The sequence below is a fragment of the Emys orbicularis genome, chromosome 3 (assembly GCF_028017835.1).
Source record: "Emys orbicularis isolate rEmyOrb1 chromosome 3, rEmyOrb1.hap1, whole genome shotgun sequence".
In the NCBI taxonomy this organism is placed as follows: domain Eukaryota; kingdom Metazoa; phylum Chordata; order Testudines; family Emydidae; genus Emys; species Emys orbicularis.
The window spans coordinates 209,213,791-209,233,953 of NC_088685.1; the positions used below are offsets into that span (position 1 = coordinate 209,213,791).

General features: G+C 42.1%; 1 protein-coding gene across 1 annotated transcript in view; it reads left to right on the top strand.

Moving 5' to 3' along the window:
• The window catches only part of FERMT1 (FERM domain containing kindlin 1), a 30,984-nt gene extending 12,128 nt beyond the window's left edge, over positions 1-18,856 (top strand). Inside the window, exons 7-14 of the mRNA XM_065401197.1 lie at positions 5,016-5,147; positions 5,307-5,356; positions 8,467-8,591; positions 9,437-9,543; positions 10,576-10,797; positions 13,411-13,535; positions 15,733-15,874; positions 18,683-18,856. Of these exons, the coding sequence (XP_065257269.1) occupies positions 5,016-5,147; positions 5,307-5,356; positions 8,467-8,591; positions 9,437-9,543; positions 10,576-10,797; positions 13,411-13,535; positions 15,733-15,874; positions 18,683-18,856 (1,077 nt within the window). The remainder of the gene's footprint in view (positions 1-5,015; positions 5,148-5,306; positions 5,357-8,466; positions 8,592-9,436; positions 9,544-10,575; positions 10,798-13,410; positions 13,536-15,732; positions 15,875-18,682) is intronic.
• Positions 18,857-20,163: the final 1,307 nt, after the last annotated feature.

Sequence of the window (20,163 nt, forward strand, 5' to 3'; positions counted from 1 at the left end):
CTGCTTTGTCTGCCATTTCATTCGGTGTTACCCCAGTATGCACTGGGGTCCAAGCTAATGCTACACGTATCCCCATCTGTACTAACTCTGTTATTAGAAATATCTTAATTGATTAAATCATTTCTATGTACTGAGATGCCCTTTTTTTATTGCCATAAGGCCTGAGATTGAATCCGAAAAAAATTACCACTGCTGCTGGGCATACATCCCAGATCTAATTTATTGCTACTAGTTCAGCTGTTATGACAGCAGTGGTGGATTATTGCATGGGACCCATGCCCAGGGGCTCTGGCCAATTTGGGGCTACCGAAAAAATCTCCCCCCACCGAGGCCATGAGGCTGGAGGAGCTCTCACTCCCCGTTGCGGCACGGAGTTTCTCCGGTCTCGGGGTCGCAACGGCAGTGGGGGAGGTGGAAGGAGCAGAATGGGTTGGGGCCATGGGTGGAATGGGGCGGGGCCTCGGGGGAACAGGGGTGGGGCTGCGGCGGAAGGGGTGGGGCAGATCACGGTTCCAATGCCGGGGCCCCCCCACTTGCTCCAGCCCAGGGCCCCAGCAGACCTTAATCCACCTCTGCATGACAGCCAAATAGTAGGATATTCTTTTAGATGTACTGATGCCCAATTTTGGATATGCCGTCGCTACTCTTCCTGTTTGTTTGTTTGTTTTCTTTTTTGGACATATCTGCGTGTATTTAACAAAACCGACTCCACTTTTCATCTATATACTGGTATACTGCATTTTTTAATACCCACTGCCTCTTTTATAAATTTGATTAAAAATAAATAAATAAATAAATAAAAATCCATGTTTGGACATGTGACTTTCCATCCATAACTCATTTTCCCATGACTGAAAGTTTTGATTTCATTCAGCTTTTCCTTGCCTTTCAATTCCTGCATCCACACTGCATCTCGAACGGCATGTGGCATTCTAACATGGGAGGCTATAGTTTGCCTATCAAATTCCCAACGGCCCTCATAAATTGGTTGAGCACTTTCATCGTGGCAGTTCCCATTAACTTTGGCCCAGAAAGTTAGGTCCAGTAGTTTTGTTCACAGCGTAGCTGCAAGTGAAATGCCAATTATCTGTAGTGCACATAGAGGTGTTGTTCTAAATGTGCCACACACCATTTGTAGTGCCTGGGCTTGCGTTAAATCTAATTTTTTAAGATCTGATTTTGGTGCTGACCCAAAAGCTTGGCAGACATAGTCCATAACTGGTGTGATTAAGGCTCTGTGTACCATCAGCTGTGTTTTCTTATCCGCCCCCAGTTAGTCTCAAGGAGCCTTGGACCCAGGTTCATCCTTCCTGTACATTTATCTTTAACATTGTTTGTATGATCTTTCCAAAGTAATTTTAGTATCAAATATTACCCCTAAGAATTTGAACCTTTTAACTATATATGTTCTCCATACAGAAACTGTTTACATTCCTTTTTCTAAAAAACAATCCTTTGGTTTTAGCAACGGAGAACTTGAAACCCCATGTATTTCCCCAGCCAGAGGTCTCTCAATGCTTTGTTGAGTCGCTTTTGTGCCACCTCAGTAGTCCTGCTCCTCATCCACAGAGCAGGGTGAATAGAGTGACACCTACCCCAGCACTTCCTTGTTTTGGGAGATCATAATATTAAATAAGGTCAGGCTGATAACACTTCCCTGTGGTGTACCATTTTTAATATTCTATATATCCGACATAACTTTCCCAACTCCGACCTGCATGGTCCTTCGACTCAAAAATAAAGACACTTGAACCTCATACTATTTTGTATTACAGTTTCTAATTGTGCCATGTGATCAGTGGTGCATCTTCCTTTTGTAAAGCGCTCTGCATCTTCTTTATAATGCCACTGTTTTCCAAATAGGCATCCAATCTTCCATTCAGCATTCTCTCCATAATTTTACCCAGACTGGATATGAGAGCTCCTGCCAACGTGGCTACTGCCTTTCACGGAGGCAGGAATGATTAAGCCAATGGGAGAGCTCTCTTTTGTCGGCTTAGAGCATCTTCACCAGAAGTGCTACGGTGGCACAGCTGTAGAGCAGACATAACCTTAGTCTGAATTCCATTCATTCTTCTAATTTGCCTGTATATTTCTGATGTCTTGGGATCTTAGTTTATCCACCCACAGTACTTACTCCAACTCTTTCTTTGATTTTGTTTTTTATAATTCTTTGTGCTATTGCCTTACTTCTTTTATACTTCATTAGCTCTTCACTAGTCATTGTATTTTTTGCTTTTTTTATAGGATTTGTTCCTTTCTTTAACTGCCATTTTGCATTTCTCATTCCACTATGGAAGTGATTTTTATTTTTATTTTTTAGTTTGGGGGTATTTAAATATCCTAGGTATGGTTACAGTAGCTGCTGCTATTAATCCCTTTGTTACATTATTACTGAAATTCTCTGTCATCACTCACCCAATGATTATTCACAAATTACTTGTAAATAGCTCCCAGTTATCTTTCTTAAAATTCCAGGTGGGTAACTTTCCATTATCTTCCACCTTACTTTGCCCTTGAAAAGTAATAAGTATAGGGAAATGATCACTCCCCATTCCTTCTTCCATATATACTTCTCAGTTGCATTTACTTGCAATACCTGTTGTTATAATTCCCAGATCTAATTAGGAAAAACTATTATCTGCTGCATTAAATCTAGTTGGGATGCCATTGTTTAAAACTACTAGATTGTTTTCATCAATGAACTTTTCTAAGCATGCATCGTGTTTACCAGTTGTCTTACTTCCCCACAATTTATTATGACTATTTAGGTCACTGCATATAACATATGGTCTTAGCATTCTTCACTATCTCTTGTAGCTCTGAACTTCCTGATTTGCCACGCGTTACAAATATTATAAATCCTTAAAGAAATATTACTCTTCTGCATTGGGATCTCAACAGTATTGTATTGTAGGCTTGCTTCTTCATTCTCTACTGCAATGCAGTTTAATCTTTCCCTTTTGAAAGGACAGAACACTTCCTCCTCTTCCTAGTTTTTGGTCTTGCCTAACAGCAATATACCCTGGAATTTTAAAGGCAAGCTTTTCAACCAACCATGTTTCCTGGGTACATATGACATCTGGTTTAGCTTTCATTTCCAGGATATTTTCATTTAGTTCTTGACCATGTGCTATCAGGCTGTGTGCATTGAGATCCCCATACTAGTCATATTTCACCATTCACTTCATTCAAAATTGTACAAATGTGGTCTATTGACAAGTTGCTAATATACAAGTATTTCTCATTGCCCTTGTGATAATTTTCATTTTTTCTGATTTTTTTCCCCCCAGTTTGTGATATACAGTTCATCACTTCTATCACTAATGCAATAAACCTTTCTTTTTTCATTACTGGTAGATCATCACCTATTCCTTATGTGGTGTTTATCATATTCTTTATAGAACAAGGCTATGTCTGCAGTTCCCCTTTTTCTGTGCTGATTGTCTCTTTCTTCTCCACCTGATGCTTTGAAAGTCTCCTTACAGTTTTCACATATGTTATTGACAGTTTTTGTCTTTTGCATCTCTTTAGCTTGTCGCAATACACCCTCTATATGCCAGTCTGTGGTTACCACCACAGTTACTACATTTGACTTCTGTCTCTTCTCTACAATTTTCATAGGAATGCTTTCCCCCACATTTACCACATCTTGTTTTCCCTTTACAAACAGCCACTACGTGCTCATACCGTTGGCTCTTATAACACCTGAAGAGAGGGGGGTTATATGGCTTAGTTCTCAATATCTGAAACCCTAGTGTTACTTTCCCAGGTAGAGTCGCTCCCTTGAATGTAATCAGTACAGCTGTGGATGGCTTGCTTTCTTCTCGTTTACTCATTAGTCACTTCCTTACTAATACTTTATCTTCTCCTATGCTTTTGGTTATCTCATCATTGGTCAGCTCTAATAGCACTCCATCTAATACCCCCTTTATTTCAGTCAAATACTTCGGTAGTTGGCAACTTATTTTAACTTTCCCTAGCATTTTAGTTTTTAGCAGTTTATCAGCTTGCTCTTTGTTTTTACATTCAACTAGAAGACCATCTCGCAGCTTCCTAACTCTTACAATATCCCCTACACTCTTGTTTTAATCCAAGCAGCTACTTTCACAGGGTTAACATCATCTAAGCTTATATCTTTAGCTAGGGATCTTACCAATAGAACATTTTGGTTTATTTCCTTCCTCAGCTTTGCTTTTTTGCTGATATCATCTGCTTCTATTCTTTTCTTTTTTCCCCCCCTACTTTGCCCTGACCTGCACTACAACTACAAACAACTATCAGTACCACTACATCGCTCAGGGGGAAATCTATACCCCTAGTGTAGGTAGTGTCGTCACTAAATGCTGCAGCTCTGTAAGTGTAGATGAGCCCTTTCTAATAGATTCTTCTTCAGTTTCTAGAGTGACTTCATTTGGGGTCAGGGAATCCTCCATTGCCCCGGCCCCTTTTGCTCTCAGCTATGGGCTTTATATAGGCTCCCCCTGTTCCTTTCCAGTGGAGCCTCCTCTTTAATTAGTCCTCCTTGCTCCCTGGGTCCTCCTCCAGGTGTAGCCTAGGTGGGCAATTGGGCCTCGCTTACCCCCTGCAGGCCTTGTGTGGAAGTGGCTACCCCATCACAACCGGCCATAGAACTTCCCCAGCATAATTCCTGTTTGAACCAGAACATCTTTTAGAAAAGCTTGCTGGGCCAGGGTGAGATTGTTTGTTAGTCACGGGGGCACCCTGACAAAATGTAGAATTATCCAAGAGTGGAATGTCACCATTGGCAAGCGCCATACAAGCTCTTTGGCAATAATTGTATTCGAAATCCTATTGTATCTACCCCACTGTTTACAGCCAATGGAAATTCCATCCTAATTCCTCACAATGGAGGCCCACACCAGGTGGACCCCGCCCTAGAAAATTGATTGCACTCTTTTCAGAGTCTTTGCTTACAGGTAGCCAGTGATATTTACAGTACGTTTTTGAAATAAACTAGGCTTTTCAATCCAACTCTCTATATTTTATTACAGTATCACTTAAGCAAGTTATCGTTATCATCAGAGGCACAAGACTTCACAAATGAATCTGAAGTAGATGAAGTGGAAGCTGCGCTTTCCAATCTGGAAGTAACGCTGGAAGGTGGAAAAATGGATAACATTTTGGTATGTCATTTGGGGTCCCGAGCTTGCTCCCACTGAAGTCACTGAATCAAATACCTTAGTTTTATATCCTGAGAACTCTAGTAAGAAAGCAGGACCTGAAGGGTGTGACAGCCCTTTAGGAAGTGTGTTGTAATAAAATTTATCCTTGATTACCTTTAGGAGGACATTACAGACATACCGAAACTTGCAGATAATCTCAGGCTCTTTAGGTGAGTAAACACAAAAAGATTAAACAAAAAACAAAGCTATGCATGTGAAGATTCCTTCAGTTTTGTTGCCTTTTAATGCTGTCCAAGTGATCTCTAACAATGATTTTGAGGAGAGCAGTGAAGATATCTGATAAGTGTATATAACGAATTACATAACTGGCACTTTGGCATAATGTCCTTTTTTGCTGCTGCTGCTGCTTCTTCCCCCCGATCTTCATCTGGTATAAATCAGTGTACCTCCATTGCAGTCAAGGGAGCTAAACAGATTTACATCTACTGAAGAGCTGGCCCTTTATACATAACAGAGTTCACTGAAAATTCTCCGTCAAAACTTTTTTTGACAAAAAAATTGCCTTTTTTTCTAAATCAAATAGTTCACAAATTTTGTTTTTTCCAATTTTTCTGTTTTTTTGTTTTTTCCGATGTTGTGAAACCAATTTTTTATTTTTTGCCTCCAAAAATGTATAACTTAAGGGGGAAAGTCCTCCTCAAAATCTTGCATTTCTTTCTAATATTTTTAACAGTAAATACTGAAATATTACAGCTGGTTAGAAACATTAACACAAACAGGGGGCCAGATTTAAATGATTTCAAACGGAGTTACACCGGTTTGAAATTGGAGTAATGCTGTGGTGAATCAGGTCTCTAATATCTAGCCTTCAAAGGGTTAGATTTTTATTGGTAAAGGTCAATTTCACCATACACCCACAAACCGATGAAAAATTATTTCTATTGATAATAAAGTTTGCAGATAGGCAAAGTAAGAAAAATGCTACTTGAGAAGTTATTAGAGTTTGAATTAAGGCTATTTACTTTGTATATTTTGACATATGATGTGGACAACTTGTGTTAATGATTATAAAACTTAAACTTTTTAAATCTCAACATCTATTGTCATTAAATAATTGTCTGACCTTCCCATTATCTGAACCCCTATAGGTTCCCACAACTGTGAAAATTTAAGTTGATTAAAGTTGGGGGGGAAAAGCTTTAAAATAAAAATGTCAAAAAAATAATAATTTTAAATTGAATTCTGCCAAGCCTAATAACATGTAACCTGCACAAGAAACAGTCCAAAAAGTACAATTCCATCATCACATTACAAATGATCATGAGTAGGATGTTGTACTGAATCACATCACAGCGACTGCAACGTTTGTAATGTTTGTTGTTTCAAAACGGACCCAGTTTTTAGAGAAACAAAGCCTTCTATTGTGGGATTATTTATCAGTTTCATTCTCTGGACAAATCATATTGCACTGACCTCACTTGCTAAATGGCTCAAATAAACCTGCAATGTATAGCTGTCATATTTGCATATGAAAGTTGCCTGGTCATTTCCAGTAAATAAATCAGTTCAACAGTCATGACGCTTTCAAGGTGTGTTAAGATGAAAGCGAACTCAACCCTTTTAAGTGCTATCAGTTCTGTAGTTTTAGTAATGGATTGTTTGTCTCTCCCTTCCCCCTCCACCTTCCCAACAAGGCGGTTATCTTCAGACAGCATTCAGTGGTGATTTTTAACCATTAAGAATGTTATAAATCACACAGTAAACCAAAGGCATTTCAAAGGATATATGAAAATCAGATTAGATGTAAAACATTCCTTTAAAAGGCTAGTAGTGTTTTGTTACTAATACTTGCTTTGTTGCACTGCTAAATACACAGTTTTGCAAACCTGAACATGTTTGCACTGACAGATGCATTCACATGCATCATGTTGAATCACAGTGTGTGTCATTGCAACATATTGGGAAAACCAATATTTGCATTCGTATGGGTGATAATATTGGGTAGTTCGCTCACATCTGGCCCAAGAACTACCGGACTATATTTTTTTTATTTTAAATGAGTAATAAGTAAGGCTGGTTGAAAATTTTCTGTCCAAACTTCTTTTTTGGAAAATTGGGTTTTTGACTAAACAAAAGTTTTCACAGCTGGTGTCCGCTTTCCTCTGAAATGTTTGTTGGTTTTGTTTTTGTGGTTTGGGGTTTTTTCCCCATCAGAAAAATGAAAACCAAATATTGTCCATTGCCAAAAAGTTATTTAGATTTTTGACAAAAAGTCAAAATTTTCTAGATGGAAAAATTCTCATTTCCCAATCAGCTCCAGTACTAAATGGACAGTACTGTTCTGTAATTCTTAAAGATCAATAATGACTTTTTAGAATTTGTACATGTAGGGTTTCACTACTCAAGTCAACAGTATTTTAAGTAGATTATGTTTTTAACTTAAAATAGTGATTGTCTCTTCAAACATATTAGGTTTGATCCTCCTCTTGCTAGTGTCTTATCAGTGGAGTTACTCCTGATTTAGACCAGTATAAACAAGACAAGAATCACACTGAGTTGTGGATAGTCCTGGAGAAAATGTTACTCAATTAATCAAACAATTGCAACTCCTCCCTAAGGCAGATGCATTTAAACTGGTTTAAGAGGTTTAGCTTGCATTGGTAAAGTACTGAATTAAATGAAACTGATTAAAGCCAGAGTCAAACCGGTTTAAGTGTGTCGATGAGGGGTTTACAGCAGTTTTACTAGATTAATTTAAAATTATTATTTATTATTATAGTGCCTAGGAGCCCTAGTTAAGGACCAGGACCCCATTGTGCTAGGTGCTGTACAAACACTGAACAACAAGACAGCCCCTACCCAAGAGATTGTACAATCGAAGTATAGATTAATTTAGTCAAACTGATGCAATTTTTGTAATAAAGACAAGGCCTCGGAAACCACAGTGGAGCATCGGAATTGATGTATACATTGTATTAGCAGTAGTGTATTTATCAGACAAAACCTCATTTAGTCTTTTTAGAAGAGATTGATACTGATTATTAATGTAAAACTTAAAGATGGACCTTAATCAATATTCTGGGTATAAACATCCCTGGACTTCAGGGTAACTTGGAGTTTGTTCTGGACAATGGGGATTGAGCCTTCTTTCACTTACACCAGTATAGATCCAGCGTAGCTCCACCGAGGTCATTCATTTACTGACTTGAGAGGAGTTACTCATGATTTGCACCTGTGTATCTGAGAGCAGTCTATGGCCCAGCGATTTGTAGGTTGTAACGTAAGCCATAAAACTGATTCACATCCTCTTTATTTGTAGGCCCAAGAAGCTAACACTAAAAGCCTTCAAGCAGTATTGGTTTGTCTTTAAAGACACTTCAGTATCTTATTTTAAAAACAAGGAAGCTGGGCACGGAGAACCCATTGAGAAGCTAAACCTAAAAGGTAGGCATTTGTTTTTCCTTTTCCATATTTACTCTATTTCATTCATAGTATGGAAAAATTAATCGAGAACTCACTGTAAATTGTATACTAAAAGATCAATATGGTAGCACTTAATCCTACGGCTGTTTACAGATATTGGCCTATTTGGGGCCTGATCAGACAGGCTTTACCTGCAGAAAGAGGCCCAGCTGAACTGTACTAGCACAAAAGGAAGTGTTCCTAGCCTATCTGGCCTGACTTGCAAAATGCTGAGGGCCACTGAACTCAGTGGAAATTGAGAGAACTTACAGCCATGAAGATCAGACCCTCTGTTTGCGACACTTCTGTTTCCAAATATTTATACTGTATATTTAAGGCAAATTCTCACCCCTGTCCTTGCAAAAAAGTAAACTGGTAATAGAGGATTAGGGGTAAAATTCCAAAAAGTGCCCAAGACCCATTTTCAAAACTAGTCACTTTTTTGAAAATGGGCCTTAGCCTCCTAAATCACTTAGGTGCTTTTGGAAATTTTACCCTATTCCACTAAACACGTCTCCATTATAATGCTGTATTAAATTATTGCTAAGATCCATGTTGAGAATTTCAGACATCTTCTTTACCTCACTGGTCATATTCTTGTGATTCAAGTTAAACATTGTGCTCTTAGCACTACAGGTGCTCAGCATTTCTGCAAATTAGACCAGTCATTTAGGTGCCGTGCTTTGGGCTAATGTTTGAAAATCTTGCCCACGGATCTCAAAAAGATCCATTAAACACAGCCTTTCCACAGCTATAATAGTTACTGCACTTCTGATGTTAACTAAATACATGTATCCTTCATTTCTTTTTGTCCCTCTGTCATTTAGGATGTGAAGTTGTACCAGATGTAAATGTAGCCGGGAGAAAATTTGGAATTAAATTACTAATTCCTGTTGCTGATGGCATGAATGAAGTGTATTTGAGATGTGATAATGTGAGTAATGAGACACAAAGCACATTCCTTGATGTTTATTATGGCACTTCCTGGGAAGGCAAGTCACAGAACAGCACCTGTGATAGACCCTGTACAGATAAATACAGATTGTGAGATCTCTGGGGCATCTTTATGTCAGATAGGATGCCACAAGTGGACAAAACAGGCGAATGGGGTGTGGGCTGGTAGAAGGGATAAAGTAATGAGAAAACAGAGTTCATTCATGTATTCACATGTAGAGCTGTTTGAAACAAGTAAGCGCATGGTGAAAAATTTCAAAATAAATGAATGTTTTGTTTTGAAATTTTCAGTGACATTTTTTTCCTCGCTTTTTTCCCACTGGAAAAGCGGGCAGCGGGAAGGATAGTCGAAAAGTAAGAGTGATTTACACACACACATTTTTTTGAATTTTATTGTATTGAAATTTGTCATTAAAACATGTCGACCCAAATGAAGATTCTTTGTGAAAATTTTCATTCTGGTCCAAAAAAAAAAATTCCCTGGAAAATATCCTCCCGGCTCTATTCCAAAGCATTTTATTTTACTTGGTAGGCTCAGTAGCCACTGCTGGAGCCAGGATAATGTATCAAATGGTTTCCCACAAATATTCACTTGGATAAAATTTTGAATTTGCTTCTGTTCTGTTTATGTCCATGAGTCAGCTATGCTGAGCCCCCACAGTTGTTACTGAAGTCAATGGGAACTACAGATGCTAGGCATTTCTCAAAGTCAGGCCCTGTGTGAATGTTCTACCAAGCAGGAATGTTAATAGCTGATTTCAAATAAACATCCAAGAATATTCCATGAAAGCAGCTTTGGAACTCACTACGGTAATCGTGTCCCGGGAAGCTGATTCTGAGTTACACTAGCCCAATCAGAGAGCAGCATTGATACATGTGATCTATGTGTCCAAACTTAACTAATCGGCACAGCTTGAATTTGGGTGTTGAATGATCATAATGAACTGCTTGTGAGCAACAAATGGCAAGAATTTGGCCAATAATTGCAAACGATTGGGGGTTTTTATTGCAGGAGAATCAATATGCGTGCTGGATGGCTGCTTGTGTCTTAGCTGCCAAAGGCAAAACAATGGCAGACAGCTCTTACCGGCCCGAGGTGCATAAAATCCTTTCATTCCTGAAGATGAAGAATCGGAGCACGTCTCCGCAGGCGGTCTCCGATCCAGAGAGCATGGACATGAAACCGGAACGCTTTGTCTCACCACGATATGCCAAAAAATACAAGTCCAAACAGGTACGGCTGGCGTCCCTGAGGTTAGGCTGGCCCCTGGGAAAGGAGAGATGACAGATACACTGTGGGGTGGAGCCCAGGGCCAGACTGGCTCAGAACGGTGCTGGGAGACTACTCAAGGGGCTCCTTGCCACAACCCGGAATATCTTACCACAATAATTCTCCTCCGTGTTTAATGAGAGGCCTGTCTCTTTAAAACAAGCACAGAGACAGGCTCTCAACACTTGCTTTCTCCCAGGAAGCCCCCTGCAGCCACCCCTCTGTCTCCAAAGCCAGTGGCTGCCTCCCATTGATCGTGCTGGCACCCCAGAAGGTTGCACGAGGGACAGGGTTGTCTGTACCTTAGGTAGATAGGATCCTCCAGCAGCCCCCTAGACCGGGAGAGGAGGAGAAGAACCTCCTGTGGTGCCCCACCCCCTAGCAGAGCTGGTCGGGAAATTTTTTGTCTAAACTGTTTTTTGTTGGAAAAAGCCAATTCTGTGAAACAGGAAAGGGTCTATTTTGGCGAGAAGGTTTCTTAGGTCGGAGGAGGGGGGCGCGAGTACATATGTATGTACGTACTTGCAAACACCACCTCCCAGAATAGCCAATAGTCCAGTGGTTGGGGCACTCGCATGGGATGTGAGACCCCCAGGTTTAAGGCTGTGCTTTGCCTGAGTCAGCCCAGGGACTTGAACCTCTTGGCTATTCTAGGGTGAAGGGTTGATCTCTCTCTCTCTCTCTCTCTCTCTCGTTTTTTCATTTTAAAAGGGCTCGGTTTAATCCTGTTGGAAAATAGGAAAAGTTTTGAAGTCTAAAAAATTTTGGGAGGACTTAAAAAAAAGTTTGCCGGGCAGCTTTACCCTCCCCCCCCCGCCCCCAAGTTGTACCAGTTTGTCACTGAGTGGGTTTGAATTGATCAAGTTACAATTGTCGAGTAACTAATTGTTGCATGTAACAAATCCAGTCAGCCCATTCCTCCCAGAACTTATGGACAGGCTCCTCTCCAAAGCCAGATAGCAGAGCTACCTGCAACTCAGCCCTCACCGTAGGGCAGGGGTTGGCAACCTTTCGGAAGTGGTGTGCCGAGTCTTCATTTATTCACTCTGACTTAAGGTTTCGCATGCCAGTAATACATTTTAACGTTTTTAGAAGGTCTCTTTCTGTAAGTCTATAATATAGAACTAAACTATTGTTGTATGTAAAGTAAATAAGGTTTCAAAATGTTTAAGAAGCTTCATTTAAAATTAAATTAAAATGCAGAGCCCCCTGGACTGGTGGCCAGGACCTGGGCAGTGTGAGTGCCACTGAAAATCAGCTCACGTGCCGCCTTCGGCACCCGTGCCATAGGTTGCCTACCCCTGCCGTAGGGTTTTCTCCTTTATACGGCCACAGCCTCAGAGGGGGCCCCCTGCTGCAGGCCTCATGGGCTTCCAGCCCCTCTGGCATTAGATCAGGAATCAGCGTGGTAAAACTGCTCCCTAGCAAAGGGCACCTTTGTTTGCACCGATGTACTTGTCACTAGATTGTGCAAATGAAGCCCTAGAGCTTGCTAAGTGCAGTGACTGCAAAGGGCATGAATGAGTACCAAATGTAACAACAGCCTGGTGTCATAAAGGAGCCTGCTTCTCTCATTGGCTTTAAAACCGATCTGCAGGTGATCGGGGTCCATTTCCCCAGCGCTCTGCAGGGCTCCTTGGCAGCATATTTAGCATTCCAGCAGGATTGCTCAGGAGTGACGCTGCGCACAGCAATTCAGTTTCCACGCCATGAGCTCCTGCGGTCACCAGGCCGCAAGTCGGGGTAGCAGCCGCAGGTGGACCCAGCACAAAGCAGAAACAGGGAAGTGCGCCGGGCCAAAACAAGGATGTAGGATGAGAACCAGAAACGAGCCAGCCAAAGAATCGCTAGCCTGAGGCAGCGTAGGGTGATGGAATGAGCCGTCGCTCCAGGCTAGCTGGGATCGGAGGGCCATATTGTACTGAATGTGCAGCTTGGAAACTAAAAGCTCTTCCTGTGCTGTCGCTTTGTTGGCAAACAATCGACAGAGGGCCGGATTCCCTCCATGCACGCCAGTTGCTCTGCACCAATCAGGCAAGGTAGAGCAGTCATAAATCCATTAGGTCTGGCTTCACGAGGCTCCTGCATGCCTAGAGGAATCCTTGGGTGGCAAAGGGCCACCGTAGGAGCTCCTACACCACCCGACTCCTGGCCTGCAGTGCAGGGGATGTGGCCAGAAAGAGGGGAAGTGAGTGGCTGGGGCCTCCTAACATCCCAGAAGTCTCCAGCTATGGAATGCTCCTTAGGGGAGGTGGGCAGCAAACCTAAAATACAGCAGCCCTGAGGTTGCTCTGCTTTATGTTGGATCCCAGCACAGCAGAGAATGAGGATCAGGCAGGTATCTTTATGCCCCAGACTCTCCTGATCTGCACTGAGCAGAACAAGGCTACAGGTCAGGATTTGTCCCTGAGTGAATACAGCACCTTGTTTACTTAGGAGAGTGACTACTTCCTCCTGAACCATTTGTGTCTGAACGTGGCCTTGGAGCTGATACTATTTTATTTAAAGAAAACAAAGGACATTTTTGCACAGCACTCATCAACCCTCTGAAATCCTCCTCTCTCCTGTCTCTCTCAGTTGGCTGCCCGCATTCTGGAAGCCCATCAAAACGTGGCACAGATGCCGCTAGTGGAAGCCAAGTTGCGCTTTATCCAGGCGTGGCAGTCCCTCCCTGAGTTCGGTTTAACATACTACATTGTAAGGTAATAATGTCAGACTGCCCTGCTGTTTTCCTGGTCAGTGATTTTCAGAGACTCCTTTGAATCACAGTTCTTAAGAACATGATCTTACACTTTTTTTTTTTTTTTAAGAACACTTTTTAAATTCTGGAATGCTGTTTTAGGACCAGCTTTATTCTTGGTTTGTACAGCACCGAGCACTATGGGGTTCTGGCCTAGGACAAGGGCTCTTAGGCACTACGGTAATACAAGTAATAAATAGTAATAATATTTCTATTAGGTGGTAGCACTTAGGAGCCCCGTTACTCCCCATTGTGTTCGGCATTGTACAAAACATGATGAGTTTTGACTGAAGTAAGGTGCCCGGAGGAATAAACTAGACTTCTCACTCACACAAACTCAAAGATGAAAAAGCACCATTTCTTCCTCCATGTTCTCAACTGTGCATTGCATCTCATCGCTCCTGCTCTTTCCCAGTAGCACTCGATGCAACACTGCATTTCTTTTAAGCATCACACCTGTTTTGGCAATTCATTACGTACTATATGCATTCAAATAGCAAACTGTCAGCTCCTCCATATCTCAGGGCTTGTCTTCACTTACTGGGGGATCGACGAGCGGCGATCGATCCACCGGGGGTCGATTTAGTGGGTCTAGTGAAGACCTGCTAAATTGACCACCAATCACTCTCCTGTCGACTCCGGTACTCCACCGGAATGAGAAGACTAAGGTAAGTCGACAGGAGAGTTTCTCCCGTCAACCCAGTGTGGTGTAAACACCGCAATAAGTCGACCTAAGCTATGTCGACTTCTGCTACATTATTCACATAGCTGGAGTTGCGTAACTTAGGTTGACTTAGCCCCATAGTGTAGACCTGCCCTCAGTTGTCAGCTGGAAGCTGGGGTCCGAACAAATAGGGTCCAATTCTGCTCTTAGTTATTGCCTTGCAGCATCCATCTCCCACTGCTCTGGGCCTTCCTAAGGTTTCAGTAGGGATATACGGGTGCACCTGAGGGCAGAATTTAGACCATTGAGTCACAATTGCTCTCCCCAAAAAGTTCAGCAAAATTTACAGAGCAAAAAAAAAAAAACCTATAAGGCACATCCCTTATTTGGTGCCTACTGTCCTGTATAAAGACAATTTAGGGTGCACTTTGTCCCATGTTTCATCAATAATTCTGCAAAAGGTCCTAAACTGTGATACAAATGCATGATTTTGTAGCGTAGATAACATATTTGTGCAATGATGTTCTGTAAACTGATAGGCAGTTATCTGATATCACACACACACACACACATTCTGATCTGGTTCAAGTCCTCTCCCGCAGGGCCAGCTGTGTGATCTTAGACGAGATTCCAAAATAGAATCAATGTAACACAGGGGGTGGGGGGAAGGAAATGCTTTTCCTAGCTATCTCCTGGGCCCCTTGCCAAGTTCCCATAGAAGGACTTTCCTTGGTCTTACCTCAAATGCTCATATCCTCCAGAGTGAGGCAGAAGCATTCCTTTATATAGTTTCCTGCAGGTGTCACATGACACTTTGTCAATGGACCCCCCTTCTCCATTATGTGATTTGTGTGGAAACTACAACTCCCAGCAGCCCCCAGGCTTAAAGGGGCTGTGTCCCTGTATCAGCTTCTTTGGAGCAAGGATCACCTTTTTGTTCTGTGTTTGTGTAACATTTATCACAATGGGGTCCTGGTCCATGACTAGGGTGCCAATGTGCTACCATAAGATAAATCGTAACAATAATAATAAAGATGTACCAGCCATGCCTGTGTTTACAAGCCAGCACTCTTACATGTCCCTTAAAATGAGCTTTTTTTCCTGTATTTTTCATACAATCCTCCTTTATTTCCCTAAAATGTTGGTGGCTGAATAGCTACATTCCCATGAGAATACACTCTTCTGCTGTATTTTCATAGCCACTGCCATATTTTACCAGGCCATATTCTTGCCTTGTGCTACGCACCTCAGCAGAGAAGGAGCCAAACTTTCCCAAGCTCCAGGACGTTGTGGTCAGCGGGTTTGATTCAAGCCTGTTAACTGCTCCAACCTCCTGCGTTGCTCAGGCTGCCTCTGGGTGCTTGCGTTGTGGCTTACCTGTGGCCAGGCAGCGGAAGCCTCCTCCCCCTTTTTGCCACACTTGCATAAGGGACAGGTGAAATATCTCACTAGGGAAACGTGCTGCAGAATGAATCTGCTTTCCCCCCCCCCCCAGGTTTAAAGGAAGCAAGAAAGATGATCTGCTGGGAATTTCCTATAACAGGCTGATTAGGATCGATGCAGCCACTGGGGATCCTATCACAACATGGAGATTCTCCAGTATGAAGCAGTGGAATGTGAACTGGGAAATACGTCAGGTAAAATCAGAACAGCTCTTCATGTCTGATTCCTACGTTGCAATCACCTGAAGATGCTTTCACCAGATCAGACTAGTTTTTGGGTTTAAAAATGATGTCGACTTATTAAATAATCCATTTGTGTGACTTGGTATTACACTAGCAAGACAAGATGGGTGAGAATCTCTTTTACTGCACCAACTTCTGTTGGTGAGAGAGACATGCTTTCGAGCCACAAAGAGCTCTTTGAAGCTTGAAAGCTTGTCTGTCTTTAGCCCATAGGGCTAGCTTGCCTTTATTATATTCACTGCCTTGTCTGCACTATATTCCACCTTTATTATATTCAGCAGTAATGCAAGGAACCTACAGGCCTGTACCCTGTACGACATTAGCTTCAGCACTTAGTATAACGCTTGAGGCCTATGAACTTTGGCACAGATAAATGGCCCAATGGTAACCCCCACATTTTGGGGAACTGAGAATAGAGTGTGTATGGGGAAATTTTGTTCATAACGACACCAGTCAACCACAGGAACATGAGTTAACATCTGCAGATGACTGCCCACAAGAATGCCATGGCAAGGAATTAACATATATGATAATAAGTTGAGATCATTGATATACTAACCTATAGGAGAAGGGCACCTCAACGTTAATAGGGTGAGGAAATACAAATAAGGAAGAGGGGAGGAACCCCTACTGAATAGGCGTTCGACATAGTGGCATCAGCATACCATATTATACAAGTTCTATCCCAGCCTGCAGACAGTAGGAGAGAGATGTAGCCTTTGGGAGGTGCCAGAATGGTGCCCACTGGTGATGGTGATGAGGAAGATGATGGCTAACATTTCAGGTTGTTCTACAAGGGATGGTAAGAGTACATGGATGTGCAGATGGACATTCTATATTATCTCTATCTTACTGAATTGGGGTGTTTGTGATTGTGCTAAATGTACTAATAAATTATTGTAAATATAGACGTTTTCCTATAGTGTGAGTGTTGGAACTGTGCACATTGGGGTTCCCACCTCTACAATAATTTTAATAATACTGGGCCTGATCTTGGGACAAGAACCTGTCAACACTCAAAGTGATAACTGGAAATTCTTAAGTAATCAATATAATTAATACAAGAATCTATAGATCAGGCTACATTCTCACCAGTAGAAGTTGGTCCAATAAAAAAGATTACCTCACTTACTTTGTCTTTTTAATATCCTGGCACTGACATGGCTACAACGACACTGCATACAACATTGGTATTATGCTGGGTTTTTTAACAGGCAGAGACTGAAATTTAAAGCAAAATCAGAAAAATGCAAAAATGGCACCTGCTTAACATGTCTCCCTGTATGCCTTTAAGTCAGATCTGCTCATTGTAATTCACTAGAAAAGGGACAAATTCGGCCGTCAGTTAAATTCTGCCCCTGATTTCATTGGGATGGTACAGGTGAACTCAAGAGAAGAATCCGCTTCCAACGTGTTTTTAATGCTTTACCAGTAAAGTGATAGCACAGTCAGATGGATTACAGTCTGCCTGACCCATCATTCTCTACACTCCAGAGGCAGAATCTTGATTTCTGGGAATGTGAGATGCAGAAAGAACCCAGCTTGACTCTCAGATCCCAGGCTGAGTTTGCAGGGCTAAAATGGAAATAATCTTCAGGCTCTGCTACTTCAATGCATAAGTCACTGAGAGAGGGGTAAATATGGACTGTCACAATGTCATTTTTACAGAGATTCTCAGCTTCCTTGGTCCAGCCAAGCTTTGCTCAGTGTAGGATTTGGTAATTGGAGGGCAAAGGTGGCTTTAAGCCTTTTGTGAATCCTAGATTCAGGGGCCAGAGAGTAGCCTAACTCCTGATATAAGTTAGTGAGACATAATCTCAGTGGTTCTCAACCAGGGGTCCGGGGCCCCCTGGCTGCGAGCAGGTTTCAGGGGGTCTGCTAAGCAGGGCCGGTATTAGTCTTGCTTGGGCCCAGGGCAGTAAGCTGAAGCCCCACCGCATGGGGCTCAAGCCTGGGGCCCCGAGGCCTGCCCCCCCAGGGCTGAAGCCAATGCCTGAGCAACTTACATGCAGAAAAAACAGTTGTTGTGGCACAGGTGGGTCATAGAGTTTTTATGGTATGTTGGGGGGGCCGAAAGCGAGAAAAAGGTTGAAAACCCCCGCTCTAGCTTACACCTGGCTCCCCCTAGCTCCAAGGGCCTTTCCAGAAGCCAGGGATAACGGAAATGTGAGATGCTCCAGCTCCCCCCCAAGAATGCCCCTTGTGTGCCAGGGTGTGGTGAGGAGCTGCTAGGCCAGGATCACAAGGAGGCAGAATTGCCCAGAAGCCAGTTCAGCTGGATTTTGTGGCTTCGTGCGACTAGAGTTCTAGCCCCCAAATCACACTTAGATTCAGCACATGACATCATGAACAATAATGAAATAATAACGTTCTTTAACTTGTTTGTATACAGACTCAAAGTAGGGTCGTTCATGCGGTTTGCAACATTCCCACTGAGACATTTAAAAGCTGGGAACTTCCCCAGTTACCTTAGTGATCTGTGATATGGCTTTTTGTTTGGGCTGTAAAAACATTGAAGGGAGATTTGACCACAAGAGGGCTCTAACTGAACAGATGGGGGGAAAAGGCTTACTGCAGATTCAGAAATCCTTTCCCCACACCACTGTTATTAGCAATGCCAGCTATTTATTTATTTAGGTATTTATAGTCCAGCCAGTATTTATTGGGCTCAGTCTATTCTAAAGATTCATGTGATCACTGGTACAGAGGTGATCTTGTTTATTTTCATTACTGATTTTTTGCTGTTCATTTTCTCTTTAGGTTGCAATTGAGTTTGATCAGAATGTGTCCATTGCTTTCACGTGCCTGAGTGCAGATTGCAAGATTGTCCATGAATACATTGGAGGTTACATCTTCCTGTCAACTCGTTCCAAAGACCAAAATGAAACACTGGATGAAGATCTGTTCCACAAATTAACTGGAGGACAGGAATGAGGTGAAGCAACATGTTTGTTTGCTGGCAAAAAGGACCAGACAATATATAAGGTTTTCTCTCTTACACTGTTATGTCTGTTGGCTGATGGAATAGCACAGACAGTGTACTTATCCTGTGTCAGAGGGATGGAATAAGGTGACTTTTGATCAACATTAGGGAAATAAGATGACTTTGGTTGGTTGTTTTTATGCTACGTGAAGTTTTCACCAAAGGTTCACTCTATCTTGATTGTTGACGGACATTTCCCATTCTTTCCTGTTTAACTTAGATGATCTATTTTAGCATCCTGAACAAGGAATTTGAGGATATTGGGATACACGTCCTGTTCTCTGTTACACTGGCGCAACTGCCGTTGATCTCCCAGTTTCTAGATTATCTCAGGATTAATAGAGCTAAGGCTACATAAATATACATTTGAAATCTATATTACTGGAACAAAATACTACCTATCCTGTACATAATATGGTCCTTTCCGTACTCTGTGATCTATCTTACTCAGGGCTTGATAGTTCCATGTGCATCAGTTAAGGACCCAGTCCTGCAAACACTTATTGCCATAGTTGGACTATTCACAGGCATGAAGTCACATTGAAGTCAAAGGGACAACTCCTGTGCATAAAGTTAAGCACAGGTATTAATCTGGGCACCTAAACATTAATCTTTTGGGGAATATTTTCATTTTGATGTTTAAAATAATTGTTTTAATTGCTATTTCTCCATTATTAACACTTTTTACAAAGGCCTGTAAACGTGCTTCCTCGGCATTTTACAAACGTAGCATTAAATTCGGGGCAAAAGTTATTACATGCCATTCTCTAACTTGAGACCTGAATTATCTGTGGGAACGTTGACACTAAAATCTGTAATGCTGAATGCTTTGGACTTGGGTTTCAAGATATCCTCTTCACAACAACTGCAAAACAAAATCCCTCTTCGTTGGACAGAGAGGTCCACTGGAGTTAATGGTGAGACTCTCATTGACTTCAGTGGGCTTTGGCTCAGGCCTGTAATGCTCAACTGTCAGCAAAGCGCTTGATCACTGGACAGGCTAATTCAGGTACAGTCGTAAAATCAGTTACTTCCACTTCCCCCCAGGATTTCATGCATCCTGAGATGTTGAATTTGTCGCTACAGAATCACTGCTAGGTGGTGTTTGTTTGAGCTGTCGTTGGGCCTGATTCTTCTCTCACTGGGTCTGGTTTTATTCCGGTGTCTCTCAGCTGGTTGCCGCGGAGCCATTCCTGATGCATATGGGTGTATGCACATGAGGGGTCAAGTGGATTGAAACAGGAGGGGGAGCTGTGGA